Consider the following 27,225-nt stretch of genomic DNA (forward strand, 5'->3'; position numbering starts at 1 on the left):
GAGAGCCAACAGATCATGTTAGTAATTGTTACTTTTGTATGGCGCCTCCAATTGTAAAAGGGCTAAATAAGAAGAAAAAGTTATCTGTGCACTATCCAAATATTCCATCGGCAATACGTCCAGTTCCTCATGGAGAGGGGCTACCAATTCCTAAAGCACCAGAATCCTTCGTGGTTGAGTCAAGTGAGGAAGAACCTGAAGCGTGTAGTCACGTGCAGTTGTAAGAGATAGCCCTTTCCTCGAATACAAGAGAAAAGCCAAGAGAAGCAAAACCGACACAAACTGAAGACAAAACTAGTGAGAATCCTAAGTATTAAAATGATTCAACTTAGCTTATGGCTATAATTTTTCTTGGTAATCCTATACAATATATTATGCCATTTAGGCTTTGTTATGTAGTCAATATCACTTGCTTTATATTTGTGGAAAGACATCTATCTATATAATTATTGTGCATTATGTAGTCATTACGCCTATAGTAGAAAACTTTCCGTTTACAGAAAAACTAGAGCCAATTGACAAATTTCATTGTTATATTTGAACTCAGAATGTGAAATTCATTAAGAAATGGATCCTTTTTTTTCCAAAACTGGCAAAAAATAAAAATTTGTTGAACAGTGAAATAAATGAAACGTGAATTCTATAAGGCATACGATGCAGTTCTGAAGTCAATGTCTTCCATTGTATAAATGGTGCCACCTGCTGCTACATTTATAACATACAGGCACAGCTGAATTTCACCATTAGTCATTATTGCGGGGCCTTACCAACACAAATAAAAATTAGTCTCTTCAATTAACAAGCTCAAATAAGCTATTACGAGTACTTCACTCTTCAGGCCTCTGCTGTTTGTCACAATTATGTTTTCATTTTCAGGGGTGTCTTTACGACAAAAATATGAGTCAATTGAAGCTAAATGAAAACAGTTATAATGTGCGGATGGTGCTTCAGCATATTAAATGAAACAGGACTAATAAAGACAAAGCAATCACAATTACAAGAAACAGAATGCTACTTTACTTGCAGCGTTATGTGAATATATTGATATTGGCTTCATTCTGATTGAGAAAAATGAGCATTTAAAACAACTCAGTTGTTGCTAGAAAAAAAATAGTAACCATGATAATAAAAAAATAAATATAACACACACACACTATTGCCAAAAGTATTGGGATGCCCCTCCAAGTCATTGGATTCAGGTGTTCCAATCACCTTCACGGCCACAGGCGTATAAAATCAAGTACCTAGGCATGCAGACTACAAATATTTGTGAACGAATGGATCGCTCTCAGGAGCTCAGGGAATTCAAGCGTGGTACAGTGATAGGTTGCCACCTGTCCATCTGTGAAATTTCCTTGCTACAAAATATTCCACAGTCATCTGTTAGTGGTGTTATAACAAAGTGGAAGCAACTGGGAACAGCAACTCAGCCACAAAGTGGTAGGCCACGTAAAATGACAGAGCGGGGTCAGCACATGCTGAAGCGCACAGTACGCAGAAGTCGCCAACTGTCTGCAGAGTCAATAGCTAAAGACCTCCAAACTTCGCATGGACTTCAGATTCGCACAAATGTGTGTAGAGAGCTTCATGGAATGGGTTTCCATGGCTGAGCAGCTGCATCCAAGCCTTACATCACCAAATGCAATGCAAAGCGTCGGATGCATTGGTATAAAGCACGCCACCACTGGACTCTAGAGAAGTGGAGACCTGTTCTCTGGAGTGACAAATCACGCTTTTATGTCTGGCAATGTTAAGAGCATCAAGAACGGTACTTGCCTGACTGCATTGTGCCAAGTATAAAGTTTAGTGGGGGGGGGGGGGGATTATGTCATGGGGCTGTTTTTCAGGGGTTGGACTTGGCCCCTTAGTTCCAGTGAAGGGAACTCTTAAGGTCTCAGCATACCAAGACATTTTGACAATTTCATGCTCCCAACTTTGCGGGAACAGTTTGGGGATGGCCCCTCCCTGTTCCAACATGACCAGTGCACAAAGCAAGGTCCATAAAGACATGGATGAGTTCTGACCTCAACCCGAAAGAACACCTTTGGGATGAATTAGAGCAGAGACTGCGACATCAGTGCCTGACCTCACAAATGCACTTCTGGAAGAATGGTCAGACATTCTCATATACACCCTCCTAAACCTTGTGGGCAGCCTTCCCAGAAGAGTTGAAGCTGTTATAGCTGCAAAGGGTGGGCCAACTCAATATTGAACCCTACAGATTAAGACACCATTAAAGTTCAAGTGCATGTAAAGCAGGCGTCCCAATATAGTGTACACACACACACACACATATAATATTGGCTTAATAAGTGCATTGCAGCACTTTCAACATCTTCAAGGGAAAAAAAAAAATGTGGCCTCCTATCACAAAAACAAAGGCCTCATGCACATGGAGCAACAAAAATGCTGCTTTTACTGACAATTGACTTTTTTCTCTTTTGCTCTTCTAATACCCCACCATGTTAGCCTGTGTGTCCATGCACAAATAGGCATTTAGAGGCAGGAGAATTTAGAGACAGAAAAAAAACCAAAAAAACACCTGCACATTCAAGGGAAGGAGCGTTTGGCAAAAAAACACCCAACATGTTTAAACACTAGGTGCGTTTAGCACTTGAGCATGCATTCATTCCTTCAGCCAGAAAAAACAACAAATATTCTGGTCAATATAATGACACAAAACAATTGGTACGCGTTTGCAAAACAGAGAGTTTTTATGCTGCTTTCAGAAGAGGCATTCAGAAGGGATGGGCAAGTGTTTAGTGTGCCTGAGGCCTAAGTGCATCTTTTTTTTTTTAGTTGAGTTCTACAAATACCTGTTGCTCCTGCCAATGAGATCCACCTCATGCACCTTCCTGTGATGGTGTGGCAGAGATGCTGCACTGGTCCCAAATACAGAATGGAGTTGCCACTGTTGTAAAGGCTGTGCCTGCTTGTACTAGAGGAGGATGAGATGTTCCAGGCGGCATGGCTAACAACATTGTGACAGCAAATCCACAAGCCAATAGCTTGTCAATCTGCACCTGGCCAAACCCAGTCCTGCCCACTGATGAGACATGTTCATCACACAGTAAATGGGGGTTGTTTTGAGTGTCATTTAGGAGCCTTTAGCAAATCTACAAATATAACCATTCACAATTTTTCCCATTTTTATTTGTCTATGCTAAACAGCCTGTGACTGGACAGTAAAAGGAGAAACAGCAGGATGATTAGCTTATCACTCTGTCACCAATCACCATGTTCCTTTTTAGCACACAAGCATGCATTACAGCACAACTAACTGGCTCCTTTTTCTGTTTCTCCCTCTCCCAGTATAAGCCTTTCCATGGACAAAGCAAAAGTTCACTTTAAAGGATAAGTTCACCTTTTAACATAAAATGATAAATGCACATTTTTTGCAGGTAAACAAAAATGTGCATTTACTATTTTTGTTTTGGGAGCATGGAAAACATGGCACCAGTAGTGAGTAGAACGCTGCTGCCATGCAGGACTCCTGCAGACCTGTCAGTGTATCTGTGTGCTTGTACCTCGTATGGGCAAGCAGATAAACTCTGACAGGAAGAATCAATGAATTACCGCAACGCTCCACAGCACCATGATAATTCACTGAGAACTGCAAGCCGACAGCCGCAAAAGCTGTTGGAAGTTGTAGTTTTCCCATTCACAGAATACTGTGAATGAGTGACGTGGCCGGGCAGGTGGAAACCCGCATAGCCACTAGCTGTCAAAACGGAAGGTCGTGGGGGCACGGGAGCTGGTACTTTCATAACATGTTATACCCTGAACATGGATGTAACATGTGACATGTTACAAAAGGTGAACTTACGCTTTAAATCCAATCATTTAATGCTCACATAGTACTTTCTGCACCTTTCTTTTCTGACATCATTGACTAAGGCTGTGAAATATAAAACAAAGAATTAATCAGCATACTAAATCAGTATATATGATGCAGACACATATGGAGCTTTAAGCACGCTTTACTAATAATGTCTTCCTGAACGTGCTTAGTTACCAAGAGCTTGACGGACATGAGCTATTTGGAAAAATCACCAGTCTGAGAACTACAGTTGTGACCAAAATTATTCAACCCCCACTGAAATTGAGTGTTTTGGCCAGTTTGACATTGCTTTTGATCATTCAGTCATCTTGCTTACATTTACATTAAAGAGGCACTTGTAGGTCAGACAAATATAACATAACAGTTATAATGAAATAACCACAAATGTCTTTTCTGTGCTCACAGCATTATCAGTTTTATTCAACCCCCAAGTGACATTCAATCTTAGTACTTAGTACAGCATCCTTTTACAGTTATAACAGCTTTTAAACGTGAAGCATAGCTTGACACAAGTGTCTTGCAGCGATCTACGGGTATCTTCGCCCATTCTTCATGGGCAAAGGCCTCCAGTTCAGTCACATTCTTAGGCTTGCGCACTGCAACTGCTTTCTTTAAGTCCCACCAGAGGTTCTCAATCGGATTTAAGTCTGGTGACTGCGATGGCCACTCCAAAATGTTCCAGCCTTTCCTCTGCAACCATGCTCTAGTGGACTTGGAGGTATGCTTGGGATCATTGTCCTGTTGAAAGGTCCAACGTCTCCCAAGCCTCAGGTGTGTGACGGACTGCATCACGTTTCCATCCAATATCTCCTGGTACTGAAGAGAATTCATGGTACCTTGCACACGCTGAAGCTTCCCTGTACCTGCAGAAGCAAAACAGCCCCAAAGCATGATTGACCCTCCACCATGCTTCACAGTAGGCAAGGTGTTCTTTTCATCATAGGCCTTGTTCTTCCTCCTCCAAACATAGCGTTGATCCATGGGCCCAAACAGTTCTAATTTTGTTTCATCAGTCCACAGAACACTATCCCACAACTTTTGTGGTTTGTCCACATGGCTTTTGGCATACTGCAGTCGACTCTTCTTATTCTTTGGAGACAGCAAGGGGGTACGCCTGGGAGTTCTGGCACGGAGGCCTTCATTACGCAGTGTGCGTCTTATTGTCTGGGCTGAAACTTCTGTACCCACATCTGACAAATCTTTTCTCAGTTCCTCAGCAGTCACACGGGGACTTCTCTCCACTCTACGCTTCAGGTAGCGCACAGCAGTCGAAGTCAGCATCTTCTTTCTGCCACGACCAGGTAGCGTTTCAACAGTGCCCTTTGCCTTGAATTTGCGAATGATGCTTCCTAAGGTGTCTCTTGGTATGTTTAACATCTTTGCAATCTTCTTATAGCCATTGCCCTTCCTGTGAAGAGAAATCACCTCTTCTCTTGTCTTCCTGGACCATTCTCTTGCCTTCACCATGTTTGTAACCACACCAGTAAATGTCTAGAAGGAGCTGAGTATCACAGTCATTTTAAAGCTGCCTAATTGGTGCTTATTATGCTTGATTGCTGCTCGGTGACATCCACAGGTGTTTTCAATACCTGATGGAAAGCACCTGTATGAACCTCTGTTCTTCAGAGTGGTAGTCTTTAAGGGGTTGAATAATTGTGGCAATGAAGAAACCACATAAGAACCATTTACTACTGTATTACATAAACAATTGATGTCATTTTAGTTGCATTTGGGTAGTTACAACGTCCTTGTAGGATTTGATTCTGAATACAATTCCAAATGTACACTATAGTCCCTAAACCCCTTTACAGCATTGGGGGTTGAATAATTTTGGTCACAACTGTAGATTCCCTGGTGAGCTTAAATAAAATGAAAAAATAAAACTGACATGTCAACGAACCATTATTACATGAATATGAATGTAAAAGTACATCTGCCATACATTACAGACTATGACTTTGTATTTAAGTGTCTAGAATAGCTTTTATCTCTTTACAGAGTTCTGTCTGCTGCCATCAGTGTTAAGCCACAGATAAATGTGGAAATACATTACAGCATGTTTTATGTATCCACATATACTTCACATTGCCTTTCACAATGCACACCCAGTAAACATAAATATTAACCCTAAATGAAAATGACAGTAAAGCACACACACACGTATATAAAGATTTAAGAGGATAGACAGAACCAACATCTGATTGTAATGATATTATATATGTATACTCACCGGCCACTTTATTAGGCACACCTTGCTAGTACCGGGTTGGACCCATTTTGCCTTCAGAACTGCCTTAATTCTTCATGGCATAGATTCAACAAGGTGGAAACATTCCTCAGAGAGTTTGGTCCATATTGATATAAGTTACTGTTGAGTTCTATCATCCCGAACCAGCCTACCCATTCTCCTCTGACATCAATGTGGGCAGCACAGTGGCTACATGGTTATCACTTCCGCCTGGCAGTACGATCGTTGTTGGTTCAAATCCCAACCATGGCACCACCTGCCTGGAGTTTGCATGTTCTCCCTGTGCCTGAGTGGGTTTCCTCCGGGTACTCCGGTTTCCTCCCACACTCCAAAGACAGAATTGGATCCTGTATGTATGAATGCGAGTTAAGGATCTAAGATTGTACACCCCTTGAGGGTTAGGGACTGATGTGAATGCACAATTATATGTAAAGCGCTGCGTAAATTGTCAGAGCTATACAAGTACCTGTAATAAATACATAAATAAGGTATTTTCATCCACACGACTGCCGCTCACTGGATATTTTCTCTTTTTCGGAGCATTCTCTGTAAATCCTAGAGATGGTTGTTCGTGAAAATCCCAGTAGATCAGCAATTTTTAAAATACTCAGACCAGCCCGTCCGGCACCAGCAACCATGCCACGTTCAAAGTCACTTAAATCCCCTTTCTTCCCCATTCTGATGCTCAGTTTGAAGTTCAGTAAGTCATCTTACCACGTCTAGATGCCTAAATGCATTGAGTTGCTGCCATGTGATTGGCTGACTAGCAATTTGTGTTACCAAGCAATTGAACAGGTGTACATAATAAAGTGGCTGGTGAGTGTATTTAGTGCATCCAGAAAGTATTCAGACCCCCTTCACTTTTCTCAATTTTGTTATTTTGCAGCCTGAGACTACAGTTTAAATTAATTTTGTTTTCATTAATCTACACTCAGTAACCTATGATGACAAAGCAAAACCAGAATTTTAGAAATGTCTGTTAATTTATTAAAAATAAAAAAACCTGAAATATCACATTGGCATATTTAGACCCTTTGCAACAACAAATCTAGCTCAGATGCCTTCCGTTTCACTTGATCATTGCTGAGATAACTCTACAGCTTGAGGCTTGGTTCACACTATTGCTGGCCATGCAGCCCATGTTTTCTCAGACATGGCAGCACATTCATTTGAATGGGCTGCTGTGCCTGCTTTTCCACACAAAAAAGGAGCACGTACCATTTTGGAAAGGCAGCAGCAGGGAAACCACCAAAAAGACAATGCTGTTCCCGCACCCGCAATTGCACATTCAGAATGAATGGCAGCCCTGCACGTCTTGCAAGAACAGTGCGATTCGGCTACCGGAACAGATGCGATTCCTGCACAGGCAACCAGTCCACAAGTGTGAACCTAGCCTGATTAGAGTCCACCTGTAGTAAATTTAAAATGACTGGACATGATTTGGAAAGGCTCACAGCAGTATACAAAATGACTCACATCTGACAATGCATACTGTACCAGAAAAAAAGCCTTGAGATCAAAAAGGAACTGCCTGTAGAGCTCAACAACAGGATTATTGCAAGGCAAGAGACTATGGGTCTTACAGCATTGTCCTGCTTTAAGACCCATGACCTTTGATGGATAAGCAACTTTCTGACGCTAGGTCCTACATTGCACCCCAGAATTCTTTGGAATTCTTTGGTAGTCTTCAGATTTCATAATACCATGCACACGGTCAAGATATTCAGTGCCTGAAACAGCAAAGCAACCCCAAAATATCAGTGAACCTCCACCATGTTGGACTGTAGGGACTGTATTCTTTTCTTTAAAGGCCTCGTTGCTTTTTCTGAAACCAGTAGAATGATGGACTTTACCAAAAACCTGCAATTTTGTTTCGTCCATCCACAGCACATTCTCCCAAAAGGATTTTGGCTTCCTCAGGTAAGTTTTGTCAAAATCCAATCTGGTTTTTTTTATGTTTGCATCAGCAGTGGGGTCCTCCTGGGTCTCCTACCATGCTTCCCTTTTCATTCAGAAGGCAAAGTATAGTGCGAGCTAACATAGTTGTACCCTGTGCGTGAAGGTCAGCTTGAATTTGTCTAGAAGTTGATGAGGTTCTTCATCCACCATTTGAACAATCCGTTTTTGCAATCTTTGATCAAGTTTTTCTCTTTCATCCACATCCAGGGAGATTTGCTATAGTGCCATGGGCTGTAAACGCTTTGACAATGTTGCACACAGTGGGCACAGGAATATTAAGATCTGTTAACTATTACAGGTGAGTTTAATTACAAATTACAGGAGCATCACAAACTTGGAATGCAATTATTTCTTACAATTTTGAGAAGATGCCAATATATTTCGACCAATCCATTTTTGGGGTGTTGCGTAGAATGTGCCAGATTTGGCTTTTTGTTTCTACACTTTCTTGTATCAAACAAATACAAATAAAAGAAATAGACATGATAATGCCTAAACATTTGTAATTGCAACAATTTTCTGGGCGAAGTGGTACATTATCTGACAGAAATGCAGGGGTGCCAACATTTTGTGTGTGTGTATTTAATTATTTTTTTTAAATTATACTCACACACACCAATCAGCCATAACCACCCCTGATATTGAGTAGTTCCCTCTTATTCTTCCAAAACAGCCTTTACCAGTCAATGTATGGACACCATTAGACCTCTGAAGGTATACTATGGCATCTGCCATCAGTAGCAGATCTTTTTAAGTTCTGTAAATTGCGAGGTGGGGCATCCATGGAGAAGACTTTTTTCCAGCACATCCCACAGATGCTCAATTGGATTGAGAATTTGGAGGCCAAGTAAACACTTTCTTCCCATTCTGTATCCTGTTGCCACCTCTTAGAGGAGAGAATAGTGCCTCATATCAGTGGGAGTAACAGAGCCTCATATCAGCGACAGGAACAGAGCTCCAAGGGCCAGATAAAGGCATGCAAAGGGCCGCAGTTTGGAAATCCTGGTTTTAGAAAAATACAGATTTAAGGGCCTTTACCTTACTTTGCAGCCCAGAAAAAAAAGTGCCATTGTTTGGCAGATCTGCAATAATGGCTTTAGTCAAAAAAACCCTATCAAAAATGAGAATAGACTTATGGATAATACCATGTGGTAACTCCATGCACTTTGCATAGATGACCATCAAAGTCTTTGTATAGCAAACAGTGAATTTATATGCTTCATTTTCAGTCACTGGGGTTGATATACTAAAGGGATAAAGATTGTTCACTTAGCAAAGTGAGTATTTTCTAAGCTTAGTAAATAAGATAAAGGTATGTTCACTTCAATCAATCATGTGCAAGCAAAGCAAGCTGTGATTTCCTTCCTTGGGTAATTAAGGTGACTGCAGGTTCCCCATATTTGCAATCAATTATTCACTCTGCCAAATGAATAGCCTCTACACCTGTAGCAAATTAAGCCCATTGTGTTGGAACTTTGATAGAGTGGGCCACTGTTGTCATTGTGGAGATTGCGTTTCACTACATGTCCCAAAGAAACAGGAAAGGAATGTAAATCCCTTAAAAAAACAGGTACTTTCCCTTTCATATAGGAACAGATGTCCCCACTGCAAGATTTATCTATCACTTTCTGTCCTCACAATAGTACCTGCACTAATATACAGTAGAGGGTGAATGTTTTCAGTCAGGGCCATGCTACCCATGAGGCCAACTGAGGCAGCATTCATGAAGGGTGAAGAGCCACACTGAGAATGGAGTGCCCATACCGGACACTCCATCCTCAGTACAGCTCAGTAACCCAGATAAAACCACAGGTTCAGAATTACTTAGTTCCTTGCCCGGCCGCTGCACTTGTCACACAGGCAGGCGCAGCAGTCAAACATCTTCACTGAGAAAGAGCCTGTTAAAAGTATGGGCTTAACTTCACTGTTGCTGCTGGTCACTACATGCCAGCGGCCAGGCCAGAAACTCTGCGCATCTGCGTTGAGCCTGCACTTTTAACAGGCTCAGCATCATTGAGCTAACTGCGCACGTGTGTGTGTCTGAATGCACACACACATACAAGCAGAACTACTGCACAAAGTGCCCATCTTTTCACACCAGGTAGAAAAAAATGGCTGCCTCAAGTGGCATCCACCCCTGGCACGGCCCTGTTCCCAATGGAGACCAAGACAGCAATACAAGTTTCAAAATTTCCTCTAACCAAAACTACAAAAAAAAAAAAAAAAGTTTTAGCTTTTGATACACTTTAGGCCCCGTTCACAACATATGTGCAGAAAAACTGATATAAACTGATGCGCAGATTTCACCTGCAGAGACATCAGTTTAAATCAGTTTTTATGCATGCTTCATTTAGTTTGATATGTTACAGATTCCTGCACGTGATACTAGTTTTGTGGTCTGAACAGGGTACATAGAGAACAATTGATTTTGTTGTGCCTTTGTAGAACTCATGCAGAAAAACTTTAATCTCTGCACCATGGTGTACGTAACCTTAAAGGCAAGTCCAATGCTGTATCCTGTATCATAACTCAGTAAAACATTGAGTTGGGTGCTATCATAACCATTACTACCACGAGCATAGACCACGTTGAATAAGATTTATATTCAGATGGTGTCCAGAAAAGGGAAGGTGACAGCACCACAGCACACGTATATAAATCTAGGTGAAATTTGTCATGGTGGGCAGCAGAGTTGGGATCTGAAGGCTAAATAAACTCTAGATACCTATAAGTGGCACAAGTTACAGTCCCTATACCTTGAACCCCTCTAATTTCTCCTCTCTTCTACCACCATACACTACCACACCCCCTCCCCTTCCCCTATGAAATCTCCACAAGTCACACCTTACCTTCATAATGGAAGGTATGGCAAATCTTAAACCCTGAGCCCAGTTTTGCAGCTTTGGCATTTGCTAGTAAAGCTGTATCATTGCACTAGTAAAGATCATTGCACTATGTGCTGTGTATAATGTATCCAAGTGAATTATATCTTGTTTTTCTCAGGAAATATTTGACCTTCACAGAGGCATGGAGGAGCTCAGTTATGGGGAAAGATTAGCTGAACTGAATTTATTCTCTTGAGAAGAGGAGATTAAGGGGGGATATGATCAACATGTATAAATACATCAGTGGTCCATATAGTGAACTTGGTTTAGAGTTATTCACTTTAAGAGGACAAGTGTTCACTCTTTAAATCTGGAGGAAAAGAGCTATAATCTCCAAATATGGAAAGGCTTCTTCACAGTAAGATCTGTGAAAATGTGGCATAGACTCCCTCAAGTTCTGGGTTCTTTAAAACATGACCACGAGAGGTGTAATTTTTAAAATTTATTTTTATATATTTTTGTTCGGTTTTGCGGTCATGTAATTCGCCTCCAGTAAGGAAGTCTATGTAGAATAGCAGCTTCCAGGGTGTATACATTGCTTCAGCCTTCTTCCGGTCCACCCGGCATTCTCTTGCATCTGTTAGCGTTATTTACTTTAGTTTTGGTGGTAAGCACTATTTAACAGTGGGTATACAAGATGGCTTCATGCCTACTGAACAAAGTCCCACCTTAGAACGTAACGCTTACAGGGGAGTGAAGTCTAAGTTGTGTCATCATCCATTGGCCATCTTGCCAGCGACATTGAGCTGGTCTGTGATAATGCGTTCTTGTTTAGCACTGTTACAGTGCTGTATCCTATAGGTGTGTTTTATTCGTATATGGGCAGCATTAACATTTTAAAAGAAGAACACTAGTGGTTTTCTTTTGCCTTTATATGAATATATTTCCATACTCGGTGGTGAGGAGAGAGGACAGTTTGAGGACAACAATGGGAGGATTTTATGACCTTACTGTAGATTCAGGGGTCATACTTTGGAGGTGAGCGGCCATCATTCACTGTTGGTGGAGGCAGAAATGGTACAGTTTTTATTTTGAAGGACATAACACTTTGGAGCACAATGATGCATGCATATTTCACTTTGGACTTGATTATATGACCACGTGTGGACTTCAACTTATTTCACAAATATATATTTTCATTTATTTTTGCAAATTATGATAGTATATGGATTCACTACTTTGATTGTATTTCAAGTTGTGCTGCACTACATTTTGACTATGATAGTTCTATTATACTGCCCATACTACTTAATTGCATCAGTAATTACCGGTTTAATGCGAAGCTTGTCATCCACCACCTCTAGTACAGCATGGTTTCTTGACACTCTCTTATCTGCAATCTAAGGTGAAAAAAAAAAAAAATATGGTGAGATATGTTGTTAGGAGGTTGTCATCACAATAAGTAATTGTGAAAAAGATAAAATATTGACCACATACAACTGAACTTTCACTTTCAATAAATAAATAAAAAAATTTAAAAAAATAATGAAATTAAAAAAAAAAATACATTTTAAATAAGGAAAAAAAAAAAATCTAGAAAGCTATTAACACAGTAAATAATGTAAAAAGAACTGTCCAAAACGCACCACAAAGTGACATTTGGAAATCTATACGCAGCAAAGATCATATGCCATTAAATAAAGTTTTATGCATACATTCACAACCAATTATAAACTGTTTTGAGTGTAAAGTTGTATGTGTTCCTCTGCCAAGGATAGTTTGCCGGAACATTTTTCTCCCTTAAAGAGAAGAATGTTCCTGGGGGGGGGGGGGGGGACTTCTGGCCTTTCATTGTTGCAGCTAGACAACTGTCAAGTCATGGTCAGCACGGGTATGCTGCATTACCTACCAAATTAAGCACAATAGTATGAATAGAATACAATTTTGGTGACAGCAAAAAAAAAAAAAAAAAAAGCACATTTTTTTTGCTTGGATGCGCCATAACTGGATCTCTGTGTTTCTCTATGCAATACAGGCAGGCTCTGGTTGGTGGGAGGGACTGGCAGGGTGCTGCAAATAGTTTCCTACATAATATCCGAGCACCTCCGCCCCTTGGGAGGTGTTATGCAAATAAGAAAAAAACGTAATGGGTGTATGTTAGTCTGGAGAGGGAGATCCTAGGCAGGCTTCATTTGCATACACTGCCTAGGTGTGCAACAAAACACTGGAAAAAATATTGTGTGCAAAGATCTGTTTGCTAGGGACAGTTTTTATAACCTTTTTTGGTTTACAGTATACCAGTAGTTTACAGTATATTAAGGCCTAATTCACACAGGTGCATTGATAAGTATACCTATGCAGAGGACCATCTACACACCCAGGGGGCACAGGTGGTCCGTGCAGTCATGCGTAGCCAGCCTGTTCAAATCAATGAGGCAGACGGCTGCACAGGTCTTCATGCACATCCCTGCTTGTACAGCTGTGTGAGGTTGATGCATGGCTCAGAAAGCAGACAGACTGCATTCATAGTCATGCATTCGCTCCAGCGATTAAGGCAAGAGCAAATTGCAGCAGCAGGAATCTTGTTTACAGCGGTGGATGAAAACGGATAAGTGCAGTAACCATCCCCGTTCACTATGACAGGTTGCCAGCAGCTGGAGCTATTCGTGGCTCTTCACACAGCCAGCAATCACCGCAAGTAATTGCTGGCTGTGCGGAGAGCCACGAATAGCTGTGGTCACCAGCGACCTGTCATTATAGTAAACAGTCAGACATTGCACCTACCCTCTCTTATCTGCAGCTGTAAACAAAAGATTCCTGTTGCAGCAATTCGCACCGGCCTTGATCTGCAGTGTGAATGTAGCCCTAGTCCTACACAGAAGTATACTCAGGGATGTGTGTGAAGGTCTGTGCAGCTGTCCATCTGCCATTGATTTGAATAGGCTTGCTACACATAGCTGCATGGATCACCTGTGCCTCCCAGGTGGGTAAAGATGGTCCTTTGCATGGGTGTATTGATCAGTATGCCCATGTGATGGAGGCCTTACAGTGTCTTGAAAAAGTATTCATACCCCCTGAAATGTTCCATATTTTGTCATGTTACAACCAAAAATATAAATGTATTTTACTGGGATTTTATGTGATAGACCAGGCATCACTAAATGGCAGACCGCGATTCGAATGCGGACCGAGTGATAGTCCTGTCCGGACCGCGGCCACACCACTTAGCATACAGAGTGGACTCCTCTCCTCCCGCCACTGCAGCGATTAATAAATCAGGAGGAATGGCAGGGTGGCCTCCAGTTCTCTATGTACTCTTCTGCCGTGGCCGGTGTCGCTGCTGCTGTTGAACTTCAGCAGGGAAGAGGGCAGGAGGAATGGAAGGACGGACTCCTCTTCTGAATGTACTGGCTTGCTGCCGCTGAACTCAGAGCAGGGAGGAGGGCAGGAAACACTGCAGGTCTACAGGGGAGCAGGGAAGGGGAGCTAACCTTTCATGCAGATCACTTGCTTTTTACCAGGAAGAGTTGGGCAGTTCCCACCCTCAGTGGAAACCTTCTATGCCTCCTGTCCTGCTCCCTGATCGGAGTTCAGCATGGCAAGCCAGCACATGCAGAAGAGTCCATCTGTAAGGGACCGCCCGGCGGTACTACTAGCACTCCACTGAATAGGCGTCCCCAGCGCACGGAGTCTAAGTTCCAGGGTGCTTGTTCACCAGGGCCCCTGATGGTGGGGATGGACTTGGAGCTCCCTGAGACCAGGTCGTGACTACCGGGTGCGTCCGTCAGTGGTAGTAGTATGCGCAAGGGGCTCCCACGGGGAAGAGTCTGATGTGAGGAGGTCAGAAGACCCCACTGCACGGGATGCATGGATGGATGAGCAGGGTCAGACGGGCCGGGTCGGTAACAGAGAGGGCGGCAAGGTACAAGGCAGCGGGCATAGAATGGTCGGGTCACACGCCAGGTCAGCAACAGCAGGTCAAATCCAATAGGGGGCATTCAGGAGAGAGGTCAGGCAAAGCAAGGGTCAGAACAGGCGAAAACAGCAAGGTCAGGTTCAATCCGGGTCAATAACTTACAGGGTACAGGTTCACAGGATTCAGAATGCAGGAAAGACCAGAAGGCACTGAATGACAGCTCAGGGTCGTTTAAATATCCCGCCCTGCGCTGCCATTGGTGCCCAGCGGGCGGCCGCGGCTTCTGCTGCGCATGCGTGAACTCGAACGCCGCGGCCGGCCCGGAACCAGTGCTCGAGTCCCTGCGCCGGGCGGCATACTGCGCCTGCGCCGGGACCAACGCGGCGGGGATCGAGGGGATCCCTGACATTGCCCCCCCCCTACGGGCAACCTCCGGATGCCCATCCGATCTCTCCACCACGGGTGATCGCGAAAGAACCTCCGGACAAGTCTGGGTGCATGGACATTATGGGCTGGTTCCCAAGAATTGTCCTCAGGACCATAGCCCTTCCATTTGATAAGGAATTGGGTCTGGCCTCCCCTCCTTCGACACTTCAGGATTGTTTCAACCTCAAATTCTTCTTCTCCTTCGACCGTTACCGCTTCCGGGGGTCTACATTCCCGGTCAGGGAAGGCATCTGGGACCACAGGCTTCAGAAGGGACACATGAAAGACCGGGTGGATCTTGAGCGTGTCAGGGAGGGCAAGTTCATAGGCTACTTCGTTAACCATCCGTTTAATGCAGAAGGGGCCTATAAATTTGGGTCCCAATTTCTTCGATGGGCAAAGCATCTTTAGATTGGACGTCGCCAGCCAAACCTTCTCCCCAGGCCGCAATACCAGATCTCCTCTCCGTTTCCTGTTGAATGCTTTCCTGTAGTCTTCCTGGGCCCGACTGATGGCCACTTGAAGCTTCTCATTGCTCGCAGCGAAGAACGTTACCACATCTTGTGTTGCTGGTACTGGGCATTCCGACACCAAATCCGGGAGGAAGACTGGGTGAAAGCCATAGTTGGCGAAGAACGGGGACTGCCCTGTTGCTGAGTGGCGGGCGTTGTTATACGCAAATTCCGCTAAAGGAAGAAGTGGCAGCCAGTCATCTTGAGTAAATGAGGTATAGCATCTCAAATATTGCTCTAAGGTCTGATTGGTCCTTTCGGTTTGACCGTTAGTTTGAGGGTGGAACGCAGAAGAGAGAGATAATTTGATGTCCAGGGCTTTGCACAGTGCTCTCCAGAATCTGGACGTGAACTGGACCCCTCGGTCCGAGACAATGTCTTCGGGGACCCCATGCAACCTGACTACCTCACGAATGAAGACTCGCGCGGTCTCGGCCGCCGAGGGGGTCTTCTTCAACGGGATGAAGTGGGCCATCTTGGACAAGCGGTCCACGACTACCAGGATTGCCGTGTGGTCTCGGGATGGCGGAAGCTCGACTATAAAGTCTAGTGAGATCTTTTGCCAAGGCCGTTCAGGAATAGGTAAGGGTCGCAGCAGACCCCAAACCTTGTTTCTTGAGGGCTTGTTCTTCTGGCAGGTGACACAGGACCTGACATAGCCCTTACAATCTTTAGCCATGTCTGGCCACCAGAATGAGCGTCGGAGAAGTTCCAGGGTCTTTTCTGGGCCAAAGTGCCCCGCCATTGGGTGGTCGTGGCAATGCCCCAAGACCAGGGTTCGAGCTTCTTCCGGCACCACAATTCGATCTTCCCTCCATAGGAGTCCCCCCTTGTTCTGGAGCGGCCCTCCGCCTGGGGTAGAGAAGTTTGTGGATGCCTCCATTAGCCTGGAACGAAGGTCCGACTGAAGGACCAAGAAGTTACCCGAGGATAGGATGGTGTCAGGTACTGGGGTCTCCTTGGCGTCTTCGTACATCCGTGATAACGCATCCGGCTTAGTGTTCTTTGATCCCGGCCGGTACGTAATATGGAAGTTGAATCTTGAAAAGAATAGTGCCCATCTCGCCTGTCGCGGGCGTAGACGCTTGGCAGTTCTCAGATACTCTAAGTTCTTATGGTCAGTAAATATTAAGATGGGGTGCACCGCACCTTCCAGCAGGTACCTCCATTCCTCTAACGCCGTTTTGATCGCTAGTAGCTCACGGTCACCGATGATATAGTTCCTCTCCGCTGGGGTCAGTTTCCGTGAGAAGAACGCTACCGGGTGGAGCAGTTCCTTGGTGCCTTTTCGTTGGGAGAGGATGGAGCCTACCGCATTCTCCGATGCATCTACCTCCAAGATGTAGGGCAGAGCGGCGTCTGGGTGACCCAAAATGGGTGCCGAAGTGAACAGCTTCTTTAAGGCATCGAAAGCTTCCTGCGCTTCTGGTGTCCATCTGAATCGGGTCCCCAGCTTGGTTAGCTGAGTAATGGGGGAGACCAGACCCGAGAAGTTCTTGATGAACTTCCGGTAAAAATTTGCAAAGCCGATGAATCGCTGGACGCCTTTCCTGTCTGTGGGTTCAGGCCAATCCAGTATTGCAGCGACCTTCTGGGGATCCATCGCGACCCCCGCGGTGGAGATAATCAGGCCCAAGAAGGCAATGCTGGATTGTTCAAAACAACATTTTTCTGCCTTGGCGTACAACCCATGCTGCCGCAGCCGCCCCAATACTTTTGCTACATGTATTCTGTGTTCCCCCAGAGACGGGGAAAAAATCAGAATGTCGTCTAAATAAACGATCACAAAGACATCCAGAAAATCCCTAAAAATATCATTTACAAAATGTTGAAACGTGGCCGGAGCATTACACAACCCGAACGGCATGACCAGATATTCAAAATGACCGAAGCGGGTGCGGAAGGCCGTCTTCCACTCGTCCCCCTCCCTTATGCGAATCAAGTTGTACGCCCCCCTCAGATCCAGCTTGGTAAAAACTACTGCTGACTTTAAACTTTGGAACAGCTCAGGTACTAACGGTAGTGGGTAACGGTTTTTTATCGTGACCCTGTTCAATTCCCTGTAATCGATACATGGCCTTAAGGTTTTGTCCTTCTTTTCAACAAAGAAGATTCCCGCCCCCGCCGGTGAAGTGGAGTGGCGGATGAACCCCTTCTGGAGGCTGTCCTCGATATATTCCTTTAGGGCCCCCAATTCGGGCTCTGAAAGGGGGAAGATTCGCCCAAAAGGAATTTCTGAGCCGGGTAACAGGTCAATGGGGCAGTCATAAGGGCGGTGGGGGGGGTAGAGTATCAGCTCCCCGTTTGCTGAACACATCTAGAAACCCATGGTAGGCCGCAGGGATTACTTGTTTTAATTCAGCTTCCACCTCAGAGCACAGGAGGATTTGGGGGGTCCCCGGGCCCGAAGTGCGGCAGTATATCCGACAGTATGGGGAAGGGAACGTGATTACTCCGGTTTCCCAGTCAATCTGGGGGTTATGGGCCCGTAACCATGGGAGCCCCAGAATGACTGGGAAGAGGGGTGAAGCTATAGCATCCAGGCGGAGGAGTTCCTGGTGCTGGCCGGCAATGACAGTGGTGATGGAGGGGGTTTCCTGGTTCACTACCCCCGATTTTATTCGGGAACCGTCGGCCAAATAAATATTGAACCCCTTTTGTTTCAATTGAAGGGGAATACCCTGCTGGTGAGCAAAATTAATATCCACGAAGCAGCTGCATGCCCCAGAGTCAATTATGGCCGATACTTCCACGGTCCTTTCTGGAAGCTGAAAGGAAAGGGGCACCACTAAGTATTGGGATGGACCAACATTGCCAAGGGATAAGGAAGAAGAGGTGCACTTACTCAGTTTCTGCGGGCAGGAACGCGCCATATGACCAGCTCCTCCACAATAGAGGCACAGGTTCTGGGATCGTCTGCGCAGATGATTTCTCTGGGGATAGTTTAGGCCGTGCCAGGCCGAGCTGCATGGGTTCGGGGTTGTCTCCAGGTGGCCGGTTTTGGATGACTGGCCTAGGTGTTTGACTGGGACCCTGAAATGATCCCCAGGGATTTCCATGACCCTGGCCGGACCTCTCAAACCTGCGTTCCCGCAGTCTACGGTCAATTTTAATGGTCAGTGCTATTAGGTCCTCTAAAGTCTCAGGTACCTCCACCCGGGCGAGCTCGTCTTTCAGGCCGTCTGATAGGCCAACACGGAACTGATGCAGGAGTGCGAACTCGTTCCAGCGAGTATCCCCCATCCACCGCCTAAATTCAGATGCGTACTCCTCCGCCGCTCGGCGGCCTTGCCGGAGTGTGTACAGAGTAGCTTCAGCAGAAGCTGCCCGCTGCGGGTCATCATAAAGGATGGCCATAGCATCAAAAAAACTGTCAACCGAACCAAGGTGAGGGTCATTTTTTCCCCGTAATCGATGGGCCCAGTCTTGGGGTTCACCCTGCACCCCACCTTCACGGATTCAGTCACGAAGGTTCGGGGTTGTAGCTCAAAATAGAGGAGGCAGGACTCGCGGAATGATCTGAACCGTGTGCGGTCCCCGTGGAAACGTTCTGGTAAGGGTACTCGGGGGTCGGCCGCCGGAAGTGGTGCGAGTGCCCCAGACACCAGCACAGGGGCTGCTGGAGGTGTGGGGACCGCGGCCTGTGGGGCAGGAACGGATATAGTGCAGGCCTGGAATTGAGTTTCAATCTGCTGACATCTGTCCTGCAGGGCCGATACGGCCTGTGTCAAATTGGACAGGTGCCTGCAGATCTCCTCCAGCGGCGAGGGACCTCCTCTAGACTCAGTCATGGCCTTCTGGTACTGTAAGGGACCGCCCGGCGGTACTACTAGCACTCCACTGAATAGGCGTCCCCAGCGCACGGAGTCTAAGTCCCAGGGTGCTTGTTCACCAGGGCCCCTGATGGTGGGGATGGACTTGGAGCTCCCTGAGACCAGGTCGTGACTACCGGGTGCGTCCGTCAGTGGTAGTAGTATGCGCAAGGGGCTCCCACGGGGAAGAGTCTGATGTGAGGAGGTCAGAAGACCCCACTGCACGGGATGGATGGATGGATGAGCAGGGTCAGACGGGCCGGGTCGGTAACAGAGAGGGCGGCAAGGTACAAGGCAGCGGGCATAGAATGGTCGGGTCACACGCCAGGTCAGCAACAGCAGGTCAAATCCAATAGGGGGCATTCAGGAGAGAGGTCAGGCAAAGCAAGGGTCAGAACAGGCGAAAACAGCAAGGTCAGGTTCAATCCGGGTCAATAACTTACAGGGTACAGGTTCACAGGATTCAGAATGCAGGAAAGACCAGAAGGCACTGAATGACAGCTCAGGGTCGTTTAAATATCCCGCCCTGCGCTGCCATTGGTGCCCAGCGGGCGGCCGCGGCTTCTACTGCGCATGCGCGAACTCGAACGCCGCGGCCGGCCCGGAACCAGTGCTCGAGTCCCTGCGCCGGGCGGCATACTGCGCCTGCGCCGGGACCAACGCGGCGGGGATCGAGGGGATCCCTGACACCATCCTTCCATTCCTCCTGCCCTGCTCCGAGTTCTGCGGTGGTGACGGCAAGCCAGTACATTCAGAAGAGGAGTCCTTCCTTCCAATCCTCCCACTCCTGCTGTTTACAACAGCAGTGGCGACGATGGCAGTGGCAGATCAGTACATAGAGAACAAGAGTCCACCTCGCCATTCCTCCCGCCCTCCACATTGTGTTAAGGTATAGGGAAAATTATGCGGTAGAGGGGGCTGTGATATCAGAGGGGGGATCTGTGATATGGGGGGGCTGCGAGATTGGGGAACTGTGATATGGGAGGGGCTGTGAGACTGGGGAACTGTGATATGGGGGAAGCTGTGATATAGGGGTGCTGTTAGAGGGGGAGCTGTGATATGGGAGGCTGTGAAGTGAGGGGGAAGCTGTGATGTGGGGGGCTGTGAAGTGAGAGGAGGGAGCTGTGATGAGGGAGGAGCTGTGATATGGGGGGCTGTGAAGTGAGAAGGGGGAGCTGTGATATGGGGGACTGAGAAGTGAGAGGAAGGAGCTATGATATTGGGGGCTGTGAAGCAAGAGGAGGGAGCTGTGATATGGGGGACTGAGAAGTGAGAGGAGGGAGCTGTGAAATGGGGGACTAGGATAGGAGGGAGTTGTGATTTGAGAGGGTGGAGCTATAATACTGGGGGGCTGTGAAGTCAGAAGGAAAGCTGTGATATGAGGGGCTGTGATGTGAGGAGAGCCATTATATGGGGGAACTGTGATATGAGAGGCTGTGATGTGAGAGGAGGGAGCTATGATATGAAGGGTCTGTGATGTCAGGAGGGGGAGCTGTGATGTGGGGGATTGTGATTGCAAGGGGGACTGTGACATCAAGAAAAGACTTATGTGAATGGGGGCTGTGATGGAAGCGAGCCTATAATGTTGGGGGGCTCTGATGTGAAAGGGAGTAGTGATGTACAGGGGGCTGTGATGGGAAAGGGGGGACTGAGGACATTAATGCAAAGGGGGCTGGAATGTGAAAGACCCGAGTAATATTAGAAAAATGAGTTTCGGACCTCTGCACAAACAGAAGAAAATATCACCAACCGGACCTCCGTGAATTTTAATTCAGTACCCCTGTGAGAGACCAACACAAAGTGGCACATAATTGTGGAGTGGAAGGAAAATGATAAATGGTTTTCAAAATTTTCCCACCCACAATCACGCCTTATTCATGTCATCAGTATTCAGTCACACCTACTGTAAATTTGTGAGCAACTATTTAAGGATGAAGCACACAAAGGGCAACATTAGAACCAATCTATCTGATGAGCACCTTGAGAATTCATACAGATTGCTACTACATCCATCCAACCAGATATTGATGTGTTAGATTATCAAAAACAAATATCGCACTAGTTTTATGTTGCCCTCTTTTACAATAAAAAAAGTAAAAAAAAAATTGAAGTTTTATTACTCAGATAGATACTTTGTCTATATCAGCGATTAACTTGTGATCTGCCTGGCTTTTTCTGCTCATCAGCTATCCTTATTGTTAGTGCATTTTATGTGTGGCCCAAGACAATTCTTCTTCTTCCAACGTGGCCCATGAATGTCAAAAGGTTGGACACAACAGATTTTTCTGTGTGTGTTCTACTGGGGAGATTTCCCTTCATTTCTTGTCGAATAGACCCAACAGGAAATGAGAAGAAATCTCTCCAAAGTAATGTAAAATTCCCTCTTAGCCCTGGTTCACAAGGGTGCGACTTGTCATGCAATTTGACAGTTTCAAATTGCATGACAAGTAGCACCTATTGTTGGCAATGGAACTGTTCAAATAGGTGTGCCTCCGAATTTGCAAAGCCACATCGATTTGAAAAAATGTTCCTACACTATTTTTTGCGATTTCAGGTGTGACTTGCATAGACATCTGTGCATGAAGTTGCATAGATGTCTGCCAAGTCAAACCTGAAGTCGCAGTGACATGCAGTTCTAAAATCGTGCGACTTCAAGTGAAATCGCACGATTTCAAAGCCGGATCCAGTGTGAACAAGGGCTTAGACTCCTTTCACTGGAATATACACTTACAATAACCAAATATTCACTGCAGATGAATCTTCTAGGTACACAGGTTTTGAATGATTCATTGATTCATCACTAGTTAATGTTTAATGAAAGTCACATTTACTGCTTTATAAGGCCCCATTCACAACTGTGAATGGGCCCATTTGCAATTAGCTGTGGGAGACCTAGAAAGAGTTCCTATTGATTAGCTGCAGACTGAAAGCACTGGGAGGCTGACAGCTCCCACAACTTTCTGCAGGTGTTCACAAATAATCGCTGACAAGAAGATTATCTGCAGATTGTCAGACCTGGATGTAGACAGTAGGAAGAAAGACAGAATTTCTGACAATAAGCTTTCCTACATCAATAACAACAGAATCCCTTCTACTTGTACTGGACTCAAAAACATAACAAAAAAATCTAACAGAAATGTTCTCCAAAAAAGCCAAAAAAATGGCTGTTAGATTAGTAGATTTGCCTTTGGGCTAAAACCTTTTATCTAGTACCATGGCTGGGTGCTCTCCTTTCATTTCAATTAACAGCTTTTTTTTGAGGCAGAACATTTGGTATAACTTCTTTCCCTTGGCTGCGACATAATGGGCACATATGTAGCTTCAGAAGTCTCCACCATGCCATGACCTGCAAATGGTAAATTTGTATTTCATCACGTTCACATGCTGCTTAATCCTCAAATCCATTCTCATGTGTATTGAGCTGTAAAGTGTGAGAACTGCAGCCAAGTCTTCATTTCCACCTGCCAGGACCCTGAAATGAATCTGTGTATTAGTAACACCATTCCCCAGATATATTCCCACTACTGTTATCTGTCCAGTAGTTCAGGAAATGCTATAGAGAGGACTAGCAGTGCATGGAAATATTTTAAACACAAAATGTAACCCTCAACTGTCAGTCAAGTTACCCATTACAATGACCGGAGCCAACAGTATAGTGAAATGATTCACTGGGCTGGGAATTAAAAAAAACAACATTTAAAACCCAACTACAGGCTATTTAAGTGTTCCTGCATGGCAAGACCACTTACTGTTATCTCACATATATATTCCTATTATTATAGCCAAATTTACTACCCTAACTCCTCCCACAGCTTTTACACTACATAGACAGTAATATACTGAAACGTGCAGATTGTTCCCGGTTGCTGTGCTATTACTTTGTGAAACGTTTCGCTGAATGGTTCATGAAATATCGCCGTTTTTGTGGTGAAATTGGTCCCATAGGAATGAATGGCGGAATGTTCAAAACTAGAGTGGGAGCTGACAAAAGCTACAGTGTGAGCTGAAAAATCAGGACATGATTTCTAAACTGCCATCACTCCCTCATTTTCAAGCCCACCTACACAAATCGTATATCAAAACGTTCAGCTATCCCTGCTGCCACGGCTAAGACATAGTCCTGATAGTTTTCAAAATATGACCATTTGTTTGCAACTCATGCCGCCCATTGACATTCATTGAAACTGCACTCTAGCCACCTCAAATTTGAAGGGCAATTTCTAAACTGCGACTGTGCCTTCATTTTTAATATTTCAGAGACATACTATGCATCAAAATGTAGGTCTGGGTCTTGTGATTCTCGCAATATAAAGTTCTTTGGTGTAGGATTTATATTTGTAAACTACAACAGTTTGAAGATGGCAACCGCCAGTGAAGTGAGCAAGTTGGAGCAGTTTGTTTTTAACAGCTCTTCTCTGCCCTTGCTGTAGAGTGAGTTGCCATAGGAACCCAGGTGTGTGAGCAGGCAGAGTGACAAAAGCTAGAGTGTGAGCTATCAAGCTTGCCATGTGCACTTTTTAAATTTGATCAATCAATTGGTTAGTGTAATGTTTACTATCTTTACTCACTCCAAACACTCCACACAGTTACTCTGCCCACTCCATAAAGTTAATCTGCCCAGTCCAACCTTTTCAGAGTTACTCCAGCCACACAACAGTTACTCAAGCCACTTCACCCAGTTACTCCGCACACTCCACTACTGATGGAGGCAAGAACACTTCACACAATTTCCCTAGAAATTTTAGCTTTTCTATTTTTTTTTGCAATCCAGAGCTGGCCCCACATTACATCTGCTTCATAACAAAATGTCCTCAGTCTTTTGGGTTGAATGACGTCCACCATCACTCAACTAAGAAGTCCTGCATTCATATTGTATTGATGCAGAGAACATCTCTGCATCAAGGAGGTTCCTACAATGCTAAAAGACTGGCTATCACAGTCTTCTTCTCCAGGGCCCCCTGGCAGTCACAGGCACTCACATACATGTGGACACATAGGCCCTGATTTACTAAGAATTGAGTCTACCAGCAGACGCTGAACATTCAGGCAGACTCAATTCAATCAATCAAGACCTGTCAGTCTGCAGAAAGGCGTCTAGCAAACTCATTGAAAAGAGTCTACTTGTAGACTCTTTTCCTGTTATTAAATCCGGAATCACGTCTAGCAGATTTCTGGATGCAATGGCGTATATGTTCGCTAGGTGGCGCACAACCGCGGGCTTTGTCCCGTTGGCGTTTTTCTGTTTGCATATGAGAATACTTATAATTTAAAATAAAAAGTACACCTATATTTTTTTATTTTTTTTTTGGGTTGCCGTTTCTCCAAAATGATCAGACAACTAACGCATTTCCTAATGAACGGCATACATTCTATTTTTAAATGTCAAACATTTTCACACTTATATCTCAAATAATTGGGAATGTCTAGTTCTAATTTCCCAATATAATTATATATCTTCATTCTCTTTAATCATGTAACTATTCTATGTTAAATAGTGCAGCGCTATAAATGCATGTTAACAATCATAAACGCATGAAAAATAAAAAAAAAGTGCAAATAAGTGCAATAATGATGTAAACTGGTAAATAGTGCTAAAATAAAGAGAGTGCCTATGAATGGCACGTGTGGTTTATCCGTGACGAACAGTAGTGCATGAACTCGGGAAAGGTAATCCACCCTTGGGACGGGTGTACACTCACCAGAACAAAAGTATTAATGTGCATGGGTTATACACATCACACATCTGGGGGTACAGTGGTATGCTGGCAGCTATGGGTTAGTCATCCAGCTCCATCCATCCATCAGGGTGGGTGCCAAAATGGTCCTGGGGAGGAATTAGCTCAGCCACAGGAGCCAGAAAGGTGCTTAATAGTGTAGTACTTTATTATAATGATCACGGGTAACAATTTAAAATATCCACGTGGAGTAATAAAAATAATAGCAAAGTGAGTACTAAGATGAAGTGGTGAATGTATGTTTGCAGCTCTACTGTGTATATGACATTGGCGAATGTATGTTTGCAGCTCTATTGTGTATATGACATTGGCAAATATATTTTTGCAGCTCTACTGTGTATACACACGACATTGGCGAATATATATTTGCAGGTAAAGGCCCAAAGTCAACATAAATTGGAGGCCTAATTTATTACTGTTAAGAGGATTGTAGAAAAAGAATAGCTAGCTGCACATTGAACACGACCTATTCATTGGTACATCACATGGTCTTGTGGTGCAATAGGGGGCTTTTGGTTTGTTAGAATGCACATATGCAACTAACAAGGAAGATTTGGGCATATTATATAGCTAGCAAAAATAAGTGTTAGGGGTGCTAGTACATTTAACTAGAACATGAAACAATCCCCTCAAAAAATACATAGTCCAAATGTTTATTGATCAAATACACATTTCACATTTATTTGGACAGCAACAAGTAGGTACATTCAATTTCTTGGTGAATAAAAAAAGCAGGATTGATGTTGCTAAAATAGAACGGTCCTGCTCATAAGAGCTCACAATCTAAAAGATTATACTTCTAATGAACTATGTTTTCACAGGTTACAGCAGGAAACAAACAGTTAATATGAATCACGTAGTAGGCTTATCTATCCACAAAACAGGCTGCAGATCAAAATATCAATATAAAAATACATACGTGCCAAAATATAACACCTCCCACCTCCCCAAATCCCCCACAGATACATTTCTCATCAGGTTTGTCTGAAAACTGCATTTCAGTCTAAATAAAGCAAACTATAGCCAAGTGCAGATTTGGAAGAGCAGAGCAATTAACATGTGTTAGGATTACAATGCAAAGATAATAAAACACACAATCATTGTTCAATAACACACAAACACACCTCAGAAGGAAAAAAATGCAAAACATTTACAGCCCACATCAAAACACAGCGTAAGTGTGGCCTGGGGCCATTCACCACAATATCTCTTCCTCCTCAAACTACCACAGGCAAGGACTTTCAGAAAATAACGTGGCCTGTACAAGGAAAAAATCAGCCACTACTGCAACTTTTTATATAACATAGGCCACACTCACCATGGTTATTAATTTGGTCAGAGAAAGTGTTTGCACCTGATTAATTCTCTTCCCACCTGTGTTAACTCTTGGTATACAGGCCCAACAAATCAGAGTCAGAAAGAAAGCCACAGTGAAGTGTACCTGTGCAGCATACAACAGAACATTGAACAGGTATGTGAAAGGGAACCCCATTGGCAATATTTATTGGCACTATGGGCACAATTCACTCCAGATTATCGCATGAGTCAAAGGCAGTCACATGACCACATCTTGCATGCAATACTGAAAATGACAATTCACCTTTGCTAGTATGCAGGATTTCCCATAAATCGGAAAAACACTCAGGAAATCTAACATAAAAAGGCCTTACACCCCGGTCACATCAAAGCCGATTTAGAAATTGTGCGACGTACAGTGAAGATGCCGATTTCCTTGCGATTTGCAAGACATCTGACATAGATATCTATACAAATCACCACAAAAGTAGTACATGTACTACTTTAGAAATCAGTATCAGAAACGCACCCATGTGTCACAGATCCCCCACACGCCACGCCCACAGCGACTAGCTAACCGAGGCGCGCACGTGCGGCCGTGACTTGGGGTAAGAAGGAATCAAGGGGACTTAACTTTGAATATATAAAACCGTAT

At 44.5% G+C, this 27,225-nt stretch overlaps 1 protein-coding gene across 2 annotated transcripts in view; it reads right to left on the bottom strand.

Moving 5' to 3' along the window:
* APLF (aprataxin and PNKP like factor) overlaps positions 1–27,225 on the bottom strand; it is a 314,793-nt gene that overhangs the window by 277,833 nt on the left and 9,735 nt on the right. For both annotated transcript variants that reach the window (XM_089688811.1, XM_089688261.1), the window contains exon 2: positions 12,202–12,273. In XM_089688811.1, coding sequence (XP_089544937.1) covers positions 12,202–12,273 — 72 coding nt within the window. The remainder of the gene's footprint in view (positions 1–12,201; positions 12,274–27,225) is intronic.

The sequence above is a fragment of the Staurois parvus genome, unplaced genomic scaffold (genome assembly GCF_062004578.1).
Source record: "Staurois parvus isolate SC_StPar_1 unplaced genomic scaffold, SC_StPar_1.0 ptg000001l, whole genome shotgun sequence".
Taxonomy (NCBI): domain Eukaryota; kingdom Metazoa; phylum Chordata; class Amphibia; order Anura; family Ranidae; genus Staurois; species Staurois parvus.